General features: G+C 37.4%; 3 protein-coding genes across 3 annotated transcripts; all 3 read left to right on the top strand.

Moving 5' to 3' along the window:
* On the top strand, window positions 1–2,090 carry LOC138199674 (antimicrobial peptide NK-lysin-like). Its single transcript, XM_069151813.1, has 5 exons — window positions 1–66; window positions 156–232; window positions 663–740; window positions 831–985; window positions 1,423–2,090. The coding sequence occupies exons 1-5, from the start codon at window positions 18–20 to the stop codon at window positions 1,505–1,507; spliced, it is 444 nt and encodes a 147-aa protein (XP_069007914.1). The 5' UTR covers window positions 1–17; the 3' UTR covers window positions 1,508–2,090.
* Window positions 2,091–5,889: 3,799 nt separating this feature from the next.
* Window positions 5,890–7,660, top strand: LOC138199673 (antimicrobial peptide NK-lysin-like). The gene is made up of 5 exons (XM_069151812.1): window positions 5,890–5,955; window positions 6,045–6,121; window positions 6,550–6,627; window positions 6,718–6,872; window positions 7,310–7,660. The coding sequence occupies exons 1-5, from the start codon at window positions 5,907–5,909 to the stop codon at window positions 7,392–7,394; spliced, it is 444 nt and encodes a 147-aa protein (XP_069007913.1). The 5' UTR covers window positions 5,890–5,906; the 3' UTR covers window positions 7,395–7,660.
* Window positions 7,661–10,165: 2,505 nt separating this feature from the next.
* LOC138199672 (antimicrobial peptide NK-lysin-like) lies at window positions 10,166–12,345 on the top strand. Its single transcript, XM_069151811.1, has 5 exons — window positions 10,166–10,232; window positions 10,322–10,398; window positions 10,829–10,906; window positions 10,997–11,151; window positions 11,589–12,345. Coding segments are annotated over exons 1-5 (360 nt in total). The 5' UTR covers window positions 10,166–10,183; the 3' UTR covers window positions 11,590–12,345.
* The last annotated feature ends 653 nt before the right edge of the window (window positions 12,346–12,998 follow it).

Below are 12,998 nucleotides of genomic sequence, written 5' to 3'. Positions count from 1 at the left end.
AGCGCTCATTGCAAGTAATGGCTTCATCTGCAGCACTCCTTCTGTGCCTTTTGGCAATGTGTTCAGGTGTGTCTCCAGTCGTCTTTTTTATGTTATATATCCTGGTCTTTATGGTGTGTAGTCTTCTTAAACACTTCTGTTTTGTCTCTTCACAGTGTGGACAGTCCGTGGGAGAAGCTTGGAGATCGGCTCTGATGAAGAAGAGCAGGTGGACATGGAAATCTCTGCGAAGGCACGCAAGTTACACCTGAATCGTCCGATGTTCATCTTTAACTATCAGATGACACAACTATTGATCAAGAAAGTGACACACTTTGCAGACTTGGTGACAAGTCAACACTTTAAGCTTGACTTTGTTTCTAAGCCAGAATGACCAAACAAAACGTGAGGCTTATGATCTGTGCTGCAAGAAGTATTTTTGATCCTTTACCTTAAAAAGATCCCTACAGCAATGCAAAACTGTCTTTTTACAATCCAGAGTTTAAATTAGGACAAAAGCTTTTCATTTTTTGCCCACCTAAAGCAGTGGTTTCCTAACCAGTATATAACAGTGTGTTGTAGATCATTAGTTTTCAAGTCTTTGTCCTCCATATGAAATATTATTTTCAGGACTTTTCCCTTTGCTCAAAATTAAAAGTAATTCCTGTCACTTTTATTTGCAGATTCCAGGGATATGCTGGGCGTGCAAGTGGAGTTTAAACAAGGTGAAGAAGCTGGTCGGACCAAACGCCACAGCAGAGGTAACATGTTTAAAAGACTGGCGACAGTGAACCCGATGATCTAGTGGGAACATCTTGGAAGGAGCCATAATGTAATTTTTACTCCTACAGAGCCTGAAATCAAAGCTGAAGTCCATCTGCAATGAAATTGGACTTTTGAAAGCTGCCTGCAACAAGTTTGTGAAGACGCATCTCGGAGAATTAATCGAGGAACTCATGACCACCGATGATGTGAGGACGATCTGTGTCAACACAGGAGCCTGCAAGTGAGTTACCTTTATATTAGTCACCTAAAATTGTGTATCTACAACTCTTCAATGTTAAATCATTTTCCAACTTGTACTTTAATTGAATATTTCTGTATTTCAGAGGGGAATGTTATAATTTTCACTCCACTACCTTTACTTGATAACTATAAATTTCAGATTAACTTGCAAAACATTTGACCTATTTATAACATATGATGTTTCAGATCAAAGTTTCCAACCAAGTTTCTAAGTATTAGCTGTGCCTGGACCAACAGCATTAACATACACTCACACATGAATACCTCATTAAAGTCAATATGATGCTATGATACTGTAACACTTCTAGGGACCAGTTTTTATGAAGAAAAATGATAATGTTGATTTCCACCACTGGTTGTCCATCACATTTGACATTTAACTTATTTTTCCCCGTTTGTCTGATTTGCTTTCTTTAGGCCAAAGGAGCTGTTGGACATTTATCCAGGGGATGAAGAGTCATACGTTAAAATTGAATTGTCTGGAAAGTTGATGCATGGATAAAGATTAAAATGCATTTTATTTGTCAGAGCAAAAAAATCTTAAAAGACATGCTGATGCTAGACCGATGAGGAACCCCCTCTGCGAGTAGAAGTGTAATCAATGATCTCTTTCAGCTTTCTGTTGTCACTGCATTTATTTACTTATCTTGAACTTTGCAATTCCTGTAATGCCTAATTTCCATGTATGTATCTGGGAACATATTATATCTATAAAAAGCGAGCTGGATTCCATGTCTATGTTGCATTAAATAAAGCTTACAGAGCAAAGTCTGGTTCGGATGTCATTTTATGTGTATATACGTGTGTAAGAGGTGTGAATGTAACATGGCAGTCCAGGACTGGCAGCACTAAAATAGAAGGATTAACTCAATTTCCTTATGTTGCATGACAAACTTATGTTGCAGGGAAAACAGGCATAAACATTTGGGATACAGATCAGTTGGTTCCCTTTGACAGATTTCCAGTGCAAATCCTGCCGTGACGAAAACCATAATCAAAAGGACCATTTCCATTTCATTAGAAATCTGCTAAACTACGACCATAATTCAAATGTTGAAGTCGAAATCAGAATTGTATTTCAAAGCTGTGGCACATTGCTTTCTGAAGATTATTAGTCAGTGGAGGTTCCGGTTGAATTTTTACTTTGGCAATAAATATGTATGCACAAATGTGATATTTTTTTTAAAATTTTTTTAAAGGCATCCATTCCCTGTAGTGATATAAATCCATGCTGAACATTTCTTACTGACATCTCTGTAAAGCTCAAAAATGCAAAGCTGTATTGAGAACCGATGAGCACTTTCCTCATATAAATGACAGATAGTTAACACAACTTTCTTAAAACTCTGCAGCAACCATAAGCTGCCCCCCCTCATCTGTGCTGCGTGTGAAAATATGGCAGGTTGGATTTTAGCTCTATATTTAATAAAGACTGCTACATAGATGAGCGAAAAACTAAGGATTAATGTGAAGCAGAAAGAATTCCGTCATAGGAATCAAAAATCAAAACAAACAATCATCATGGGACACTTTAATCTTTTTTTTTTTTTTTTTTTTAATGAAATCATACAATAATTTAGTGGGTTGAGGCTGTTTGTCTTTTAATGATTTCATGATCACATTTTTTTTCTATCTGGTGGGAATGACCTGTTAACATAGAAGGGAAATGAGTCATTTCTAATTAGCGTGTTCACCGCAAATGATCACTTGTGGTTTTGTTCTTTCTTAGCACAGACTGTTCTGAGCAGGAGTAAATGCATTTATGGCAAGGTGTTGCATCGTAGTAGATATAGTAGATCTGTCAAAGGTTGTTCTGCACTGAAACTTGGCTTTATTGAATGTCCAAGAACTCTTTATTGGACATAATGTACTTACAAGTTTAAACTTCCTTCTTTATCACAATAATCAAAACTGTATTATGTTGGATTTTTGTGGTGTTTCTGCAGCATTTCCTCACTCAAAAGAAAAGTTAAGTTTTCCCATAATGTACATAGATGCCTGTAAAGTTTTATTTTTCACAATAACTTTAAATATAAAATCCAAAACCTTTTTAACGATCAAAAATTCTGTGTAAAGGCATTACAACCTGCAAAAGTTTTGACCAAGTATCGGACAACTCCACGAGATTCTTTGTTGAGTTTTAGCTTAATGTGTTCGCTGTTACATTTCCAATTATAAAATCATGCTGACAAAATGAAATAGTCATCAAATTGCACACAATGACCATTTCCTATTGTTTTCAAAAAGGTCCAAACTCCAAAGTGAGTATTTCCGTTGATGTCAGTAACGGTTTAACAAGGAGAAGGTAACATATGCTCAGAATCAGAGGCAGGAGGTTGAAACAAATGAGGAGCTTTTATAACTGATTGCTGGATCAGTTACAAAAACAAAAGATCCAAAAACCAGAAAACAAAGCAAGCTCAAAGAAAGGCTTTCAGAACCAACATGAGTAATAAGTACTAGGAAGCAATTCACTCACAACTGAACAGCATCATTGTGTCATATCGTTTCATATCACTTATGCAGGGTGCCAGCAGGTCTTAATTGCTTGTATCTAGCACCCCCTGTTGATTCCTTAAAGTAATAGCAACATGTAGTGACAAATCCTCTGATTCTGTAATGGTGCAGTGCAACAGCCACTGAACTAGTGAACAACAGATAACTGACGTAACTGATGAATGTAGTGGAAAATTAAGCTGCGAAAGAATCAGATATTTTAGTCAGTAGTTGAGAAACATGATCATTCCCGGTGCACCTGTAGGGTGTAAACAGTTAAGCGGAACATGCAGTGTGATACACACTACGTATGTATTTATAAAAACAATATTCAAGTTTTTTCTACCTCCTTGTCTTCACCTTCTGTTATTTCACTTTGCTAATGTGGCATCTACCCTAGTAAGAACAAAAAAACCCACTTGTAGCACTGTTATTTTTTTACATGCCTGTTGTGCACGTGAAAGAGTGTAAACTCAAACTGTGAGCAGTAAATATAGTGTCATGATGTCTTAAACGGAAAGGTTAGCTGACTTCTGTGCGGTCTAAGTGTCATTTGCTATATTAGTGGGGGGTCCTGAAGTTTGATGATTTCACACCATTAGCATGACACAACTGGGATGTGAAGTTGTCAAATCTCTTGTCACACCTTTAGCACTTCTACATGTGGTGTAAAGCCCACTTTATACTAAATTGGGGTGTTCGTTGGAAGAGTTAACACTTATAGTTTGCAGGAGTATGGTGTTTATTTCTGTCAGTGAATTGATACGGGCTTTAGCTGGTCTTCAACCAACAATCAAACAGCGTCAGTGCAGCTGAAGTTTTCCACTGAGCTCCTCAGCATGATGAGAACACACTACCACAAGTTAAAAAATTCAATTAAAATAAAAAACAAAAACAATGACTATTTGAAAACTGGAAGAAAAGCATCAGCAAAGATAATAGACTTTGACTAGCTATGGCAGTGGTATTACATATCCTGTATGGCAAAGTGGCCAATGGCACCAAGGATTTGGACTGAAGAGCAGGAATAACACGGGAAAGCAGGTGAGCGTATAAGCCTGAAGGTTCGTACACAAGGAAAGACAAACTAAATCCAAGGAACTGCTTGAAAGCCAGGCTCAAAGATAATTTGGCAGCAAGGAGGTGGCAATGCAGCGCTTCAGTCTATAGACCCATCTGACTGATTGGGAAACAAGGCAGAGATGGTAACAGACACTGGCAGGAAGTAAAGCGCTGATAACATCAGACACTGACAACTGCAAAAATCAAAAACAAACGAGGTGTGACATTCAGCAAATAAAGTTTTACAGGAAATGACAAAAACATCCCACAAAAGCTTCAAAGTGTGAATGCGCAATTTGAAAGCTAAATCATGATTTATGCCATTTAACCTACATTTAAACTACAGAAAATATCTTGCAACATTAGTTACAATTGTAGTCGACTTTGTGTGCACAAAGTCAGGGTGTCGTGGTGGCCGAGGACTTGGGTCCTTTGTTTCACGTCATCCCCCCCCCTCCCCCGGTGTCACTTTATTTATTTTCAGCTCACTGCTGTCACCGCCAAAATAATGGAAAACTAAAATGAGTCTGCCGCTGCATGGGTGTATGCCTTCGTCAACCAGTCAAATTGCAGTTGACGTCCATGTTTGCCCAGACTTATATATTCAGTGAAGACTTTGAAAGAATTTGTCCAATGAAGCTGATTCTAACAGTTTCTTTATCCTGTCAGTGGACGTTGCTTTAAATATGGATGCTTCTGCAAAAGGTAATTCTAAAATGTGGATGCTTCACCCACATCATCAACCTGAAAGCAGAGTCGATCGATACAACCTGCACGGTTTAAAGGTGGACACCCAAGATTAGTGTCACCAGTACTGTCAACGACCAAACGTCGCAGTCTCCATTTCTGTTCCTGAGTTATGGTGCTGAACGATGTCCAGAAAAGAGTTTTTGCACAACATTAAGATGTCACTGCGAAGTTGACCTTTGACCTCAGATATAAAATGTTAATGCTTCATTTAACATGTGAAATTGTGTCATAATTTGGACATACATTCTTGAGCTATGGCCACAGACATATTTTTGTGAGGTTGCAGTGACCTTTGACCCCTAAAATTCTAATTACTTCATTCTTGTGACATTTCTGCCAATTTCGCAGCTATTTTTGTTCACATTCGATGTATATGTGTACTTATTATAGCTTCAACCCATCATTTCCTTTCATAAGAACGAGTGAGTACACTGACTGGTATTTAACCCCCCCCACCACCACCACCACCACCACCACCACCACCACAAAAACCACCACCACGCCCACCCTTCCCCCCAAAACAAGTATAAGATATAAGACGTGTTACAGCCACAGACACACCACCTGTCAGAGATCAGCGCTCATTGCAAGTAATGGCTTCATCTGCAGCACTCCTTCTGTGCCTTTTGGCAATGTGTTCAGGTGTGTCTCCAGTCGTCTTTTTTATGTTATATATCCTGGTCTTTATGGTGTGTAGTCTTCTTAAACACTTCTGTTTTGTCTCTTCACAGTGTGGACAGTCCGTGGGAGAAGCTTGGAGATCGGCTCTGATGAAGAAGAGCAGGTGGACATGGAAATCTCTGCGAAGGCACGCAAGTTACACCTGAATCGTCCGATGTTCATCTTTAACTATCAGATGACACAACTATTGATCAAGAAAGTGACACACTTTGCAGACTTGGTGACAAGTCAACACTTTAAGCTTGACTTTGTTTCTAAGCCAGAATGACCAAACAAAACGTGAGGCTTATGATCTGTGCTGCAAGAAGTATTTTTGATCCTTTACCTTAAAAAGATCCCTACAGCAATGCAAAACTGTCTTTTTACAATCCAGAGTTTAAATTAGGACAAAAGCTTTTTATTTTTTGCCCACCTAAAGCAGTGGTTTCCTAACCAGTATATAACAGTGTTATTAATCATTAGTTTTCAAGTCTTTTTCCTCCATATAAAATATTATTTTCAGGACTTTTCCCTTTGCTCAAAATTAAAAGTAATTTCTGTCACTTTTATTTGCAGATTCCAGGGATATGCTGGGCGTGCAAGTGGAGTTTAAACAAGGTGAAGAAGCTGGTTGGACCAAACGCCACAGCAGAGGTAACATGTTTAAAAGACTGGCGGCAGTGAACCAGATGATCTAGTGGGAACATCTTGGAAGGAGCCATAATGTAATTTTTACTCCTACAGAGCCTGAAATCAAAGCTGAAGTCCATCTGCAATGAAATTGGACTTTTGAAAGCTGCCTGCAACAAGTTTGAGAAGACGCATCTCGGAGAATTAATCGAGGAACTCATGACCACCGATGATGTGAGGACGATCTGTGTCAACACAGGAGCCTGCAAGTGAGTTACCTTTATATTAGTCACCTAAAACTGTGTATCTACAACTCTTCAATGTTAAATCATTTTCCAACTTGTACTTTAATTGAATATTTCTATATTTCAGAGGGGAATGTTATAATTTTCACTCCACTACCTTTACTTGATAACTACAAATTTCAGATTAACTTGCAAAACATTTGACCTATTTATAACATATGATGTTTCAGATCTAAGTTTCCAACCAAGTTTCTAAGTATTAGCTGTGCCTGGACCAACAGCATTAACATACACTCACACATGAATACCTCATTAAAGTCAATATGATGCTATGATACTGTAACACTTCTAGGGACCAATTTTTATGAAGAAAAATGATAATGTTGATTTCCACTACTGGTTGTCCATCACATTTGACATTTAACTTATTTTTCCCCATTTGTCTGATTTGCTTACTTTAGGCCAAAGGAGTTGTTGGACATTTATCCAGGGGATGAAGAGTCATACGTTAAAATTGAATTGTCTGGAAAGTTTATGCATGGATAAAGATTAAAATGCATTTTATTTGTCAGAGCAAAACAATCTTAAAAGACATGCTGATGCTAGACCGATGAGGAACCCCCTCTGCGAGTAGAAGTGTAATCAATGATCTCTTTCAGCTTTCTGTTGTCACTGCATTTATTTACTTATCTTGAACTTTGCAATTCCTGTAATGCCTAATTTCCATGTATGTATCTGGGAACATATTATATCTATAAAAAGCGAGCTGGATTCCATGTCTATGTTGCATTAAATAAAGCTTACAGAGCAAAGTCTGGTTCGGATGTCATTTTATGTGTATATACGTGTGTAAGAGGTGTGAATGTAACATGGCAGTCCAGGACTGGCAGCACTAAAATAGAAGGATTAACTCAATTTCCTTATGTTGCATGACAAACTTATGTTGCAGGGAAAACAGGCATAAATATTTGGGATACAGATCAATTGGTTCCCTTTGACAGATTTCCAGTGCAAATCCTGCCGTGACGAAAACCATAATCAAAAGGACCATTTCCATTTCATTAGAAATCTGCTAAACTACGACCATAATTCAAATGTTGAAGTCGAAATCAGAATTGTATTTCAAAGCTGTGGCACATTTCTTTCTGAAGATTATTAGTCAGGGGAGGTTCCGGTTGAATTTTTACTTTGGCAATAAATATATATGCACAAATGTGATTTTTTTTTTTTCTTTTTTTTTTTTTTAAAGGCATCCATTCCTTGTTGTGATATAAATCCATGCTGAACATTTCTTACTGACATCTCTGTAAAGCTCAAAAATGCAAAGCTGTATTGAGAACCGATGAGCACTTTCCTTTGATAAATGACAGATTACCCACAGTTAACACAACTTTCTTAAAGCTCTGCAGCAACCATAAGCTCATCTGTGTTGCGTGTGAAAATATGGCAGGTTGGATTTTAGCTCTATATTTAATAAAGACTGCTACATAGATGAGCGAAAAACTAAGGATTAATGTGAAGCAGAAAGAATTCCATCATAGGAATCAAAAATCAAAACAAACAATCATCATGGGACACTTTAATCTTTTTTTTAAATGAAATCATACAATAATTGAGTGGTTTGAGGCTGTTTGTCTATTAATGACTTCATGATCACATTTTTTTTCTATCTGCTGGGAATGACCTGTGAACATAGAAGGGACATTATTCGTTAGCGTGTTCGCTGCAAATGATCACTTGTGGTTTTGTTCTTTCTCAGCACAGACTGTTCTGAGCAGGAGTAAATGCATTTATGGCAAGAAGTTGCATCGTAGTAGATATAGTAGATCTGTCAAAGGTTGTTCTGCACTGAAACTTGGCTTTGTTGACTGTCCAAGAACGCTTTATTGTACATAATGTACTTACAAGTTTAAACTTCCTTCTTTATCACGATAATCAAAACTGTATTATGTTGGATTTTTGTGGTGTTTCTGCAGCATTTCCTCACACAAAAGAAAAGTTAAGTTTTCCCATAATGCACATAGATGCCTGTAAAGTTTTATTTTTCACAATAACTTTAAATATAAAATCCAAAACCTTTTTAACGATCAAAAATTTTGTGTAAAGGCATTACAACCTGGAAACGTTTTGACCAAGTATCGGACAACTCCACGAGATTCTTTGTTGAGTTTTAGCTTAATGCGTTCGCTGTTACATTTCCAATTATAAAATCATGCTGACAGAATGAAATGATTATCAAATTGCACGCAATGACCGTTTCCTAATGTTTTCAAAAAGGTCCAAACTCCAAAGTGAGTATTTCCGTTGATGTCAGTAACGGTTTAACAAGGAGAAGGTAACATATGCTCAGAATCAGAGGCAGGAGGTTGAAACAAATGAGGAGCTTTTATAACTGATCGCTGGATCAGTTATAAAAACAAAAGATCCAAAAAACAAAAAACAAAGCAAGCTCAAAGAAAGGCTTTCAGAACCAACATGAGTAATAAGTACTAGGAAGCAATTCACTCACAACTGAACAGCATCATTGTGTCATATCGTTTCATATCACTTATGCAGGGCGCCAGCAGGTCTTAATTGCTTGTATCTAGCACCCCCTGTTGATTCCTTAAAGTAATAGCAACATGTAGTGACAAGTCCTCTGATTCTGTAATGGTGCAGTGCAACAGCCACTGAACTAGTGAACAACAGATAACTGACGTAACTGATGAATGTAGTGGAAAATTAAGCTGCGAAAGAATCAGATATTTTAATCAGTAGTTGAGAAACATGATCATTCCCGGTGCACCTGTAGGGTGTAAACAGTTAAGAGGAACATGCAGTGTGATACACACTACGTATGTATTTATAAAAACAATATTCAAGTTTTTTCTACCTCCTTCTCTTCACCTTGTTATTTCACTTTGCTAATGTGGCATCTACACTATTAAGAACAAACAAAACACTAAGTTGACCTTTGACCTCAGATATAAAATGTTAACGCTTCATTTAACATGTGAAATTGTGTCATAATTTGGACATACATTCTTGAGCTATGGCCACAGACATATTTTTGTGAGGTTGCAGTGACCTTTGACCCCTAAATTCTAATTACTTCATTCTTGTGACGTTTCTGCCAATTTCGCAGCTATTTTTGTTCACATTCGATGTATATGTGTACTTATTATAGCTTCAACCCACCATTTCCTTTCATATGAACAAGTGAGTACACTGACTGGTATTTCCACCCCCCGGCCTCCATCACCACGCCCCCTCTTCCTCCCAAACAAGTATAAGATATAAGACGTGTTACAGCCACAGACACACCACCTGTCAGAGATCAGCGCTCATTGCAAGTAATGGCTTCATCTGCAGCACTCCTTCTGTGCCTTTTGGCAATGTGTTCAGGTGTGTCTCCAGTCGTCTTTTTTATGTTATATATCCTGGTCTTTATGGTGTGTAGTCTTCTTAAACACTTCTGTTTTGTCTCTTCACAGTGTGGACAGTCCGTGGGAGAAGCTTGGAGATCGGCTCTGATGAAGAAGAGCAGGGGGACATGGAAATCTCTGCGAAGGCACGCAAGTTACACCTGAATCGTCTGATGTTCATCTTTAACTATCAGATGACACAACTATTGATCAAGAAAGTGACACACTTTGCAGACTTGGTGAAAAGTCAACACTTTAAGCTTGACTTTGTTTCTAAGCCAGAATGACCAAACAAAACGTGAGGCTTATGATCTGTGCTGCAAGAAGTATTTTTGATCCTTTACCTTAAAAAGATCCCTACAGCAATGCAAAACTGTCTTTTTACAATCCAGAGTTTAAATTAGGACAAAAGCTTTTCATTTTTTGCCCACCTAAAGCAGTGGTTTCCTAACCAGTATATAACAGTGTGTTATAGATCATTAGTTTTCAAGTCTTTTTCCTCCATATAAAATATTATTTTCAGGACTTTTCCCTTTGCTCAAAATTAAAAGTAATTTCTGTCACTTTTATTTGCAGTATGAAAAGCCATGCTTGGCGTGTGAGAAGAGTTTAAAAAAAGTGAAGAAGCTGGTCGGACCAAACGCCACAGCAGAGGTAACATGTTTAAAAGACTGGCGGCAGTGAACCAGATGATCTAGTGGGAACATCTTGGAAGGAGCCATAATGTGATTTTTACTCCTACAGAGCCTGAAATCAACGCTGGAGTCCATCTGCGATAGAATGGGATTTTATAAACCTGACTGCAACGAGTACGTGAAGCCGCAACTCGAAAAATTAATCGAGGAACTCATGACCAACGATGATGTGAAGACGATCTGTGAACACATAAAAGCCTGCTAGTGAGTTACCTTTATATTAGTCACCTAAAATTGTGTATCTACAACTCTTCAATGTTAAATCATTTTCCAACTTGTACTTTAATTGAATATTTCTGTATTTCAGAGGGGAATGTTATAATTTTCACTCCACTACCTTTACTTGATAACTACAAATTTCAGATTAACTTGCAAAACATTTGACCTATTTATAACATATGATGTTTCAGATCAAAGTTTCCAACCAAGTTTCTAAGTATTAGCTGTGCCTGGACCAACAGCATTAACATACACTCACACATGAATACCTCATTAAAGTCAATATGATGCTATGATACTGTAACACTTCTAGGGACCAGTTTTTATGAAGAAAAATGATAATGTTGATTTCCACTACTGGTTGTCCATCACATTTGACATTTAACTTATTTTTCCCCATTTGTCTGATTTGCTTACTTTAGGCCAAAGGAGTTGTTGGACATTTATCCAGGGGATGAAGAGTCATACGTTAAAATTGAATTGTCTGGAAAGTTTATGCATGGATAAAGATTAAAATGCATTTTATTTGTCAGAGCAAAAAAATCTTAAAAGACATGTTGATGCTAGACCGATGAGGAACCCCCTCTGCGAGTAGAAGTGTAATCAATGATCTCTTTCAGCTTTCTGTTGTCACTGCATTTATTTACTTATCTTGAACTTTGCAATTCCTGTAATGCCTAATTTCCATGTATGTATCTGGGAACATATTATATCTATAAAAAACGAGCTGGATTCCATGTCTATGTTGCATTAAATAAAGCTTACAGAGCAAAGTCTGGTTCAGATGTCATTTTATGTGTATATACGTGTGTAAGAGGTGTGAATGTAACATGGCAGTCCAGGACTGGCAGCACTAAAATAGAAGGATTAACTCAATTTCCTTATGTTGCATGACAAACTTATGTTGCAGGGAAAACAGGCATAAACATTTGGGATACAGATCAGTTGGTTCCCTTTGACAGATTTCCAGTGCAAATCCTGCCGTGACGAAAACCATAATCAAAAGGACCATTTCCATTTCATTAGAAATCTGCTAAACTACGACCATAATTCAAATGTTGAAGTCGAAATCAGAATTGTATTTCAAAGCTGTGGCACATTTCTTTCTGAAGATTATTAGTCAGGGGAGGTTCCGGTTGAATGTTTACTTTGGCAATAAATATATATGCACAAATGTGATTTTTTTTTTCTTTCTTTTTTTAAAGACATCCTTTCCCTGTAGTGATATAAATCCATGCTGAACATTTCTTACTGACATCTCTGTAAAGCTCAAAAATGCAAAGCTGTATTGAGAACCGATAAGCACTTTCCTTTGATAAATGACAGATTACCCACAGTTAACACAACTTTCTTAAAGCTCTGCAGCAACCATAAGCTCATCTGTGTTGCGTGTGAAAATATGGAAGGTTGGATTTTAGCTCTATATTTAATAAAGACTGCTACATAGATGAGCGAAAAACTAAGGATTAATGTGAAGCAGAAAGAATTCCGTCATAGGAATCAAAAATCAAAACAAACAATCATCATGGGACACTTTAATCTTTTTTTTTAATTTTTTAAATGAAATCATACAATAATTTAGTGGGTTGAGGCTGTTTGTCTTTTAATGATTTCATGATCACATTTTTTTTCTATCTGGTGGGAATGACCTGTTTACATAGAAAGGAAATGAGTCATTTCTAGTTAGCGTGTTCACCGCAAATAATCACTTGTGGTTTTGTTCTTTCTTAGCACAGACTGTTCTGAGCAGGAGTAAATGCATTTATGGCAAGGTGTTGCATCGTAGTAGATATAGTAGATCTGTCAAAGGTTGTTCTGCACTGAAACTTGGC

Source organism: Embiotoca jacksoni, unplaced genomic scaffold, assembly GCF_022577435.1.
Source record: "Embiotoca jacksoni isolate LCO1_2020_lvr unplaced genomic scaffold, fEmbJac1.0.p SCAF_18, whole genome shotgun sequence".
In the NCBI taxonomy this organism is placed as follows: domain Eukaryota; kingdom Metazoa; phylum Chordata; class Actinopteri; family Embiotocidae; genus Embiotoca; species Embiotoca jacksoni.
This window is presented reverse-complemented; position numbering and strand designations above follow the sequence as displayed.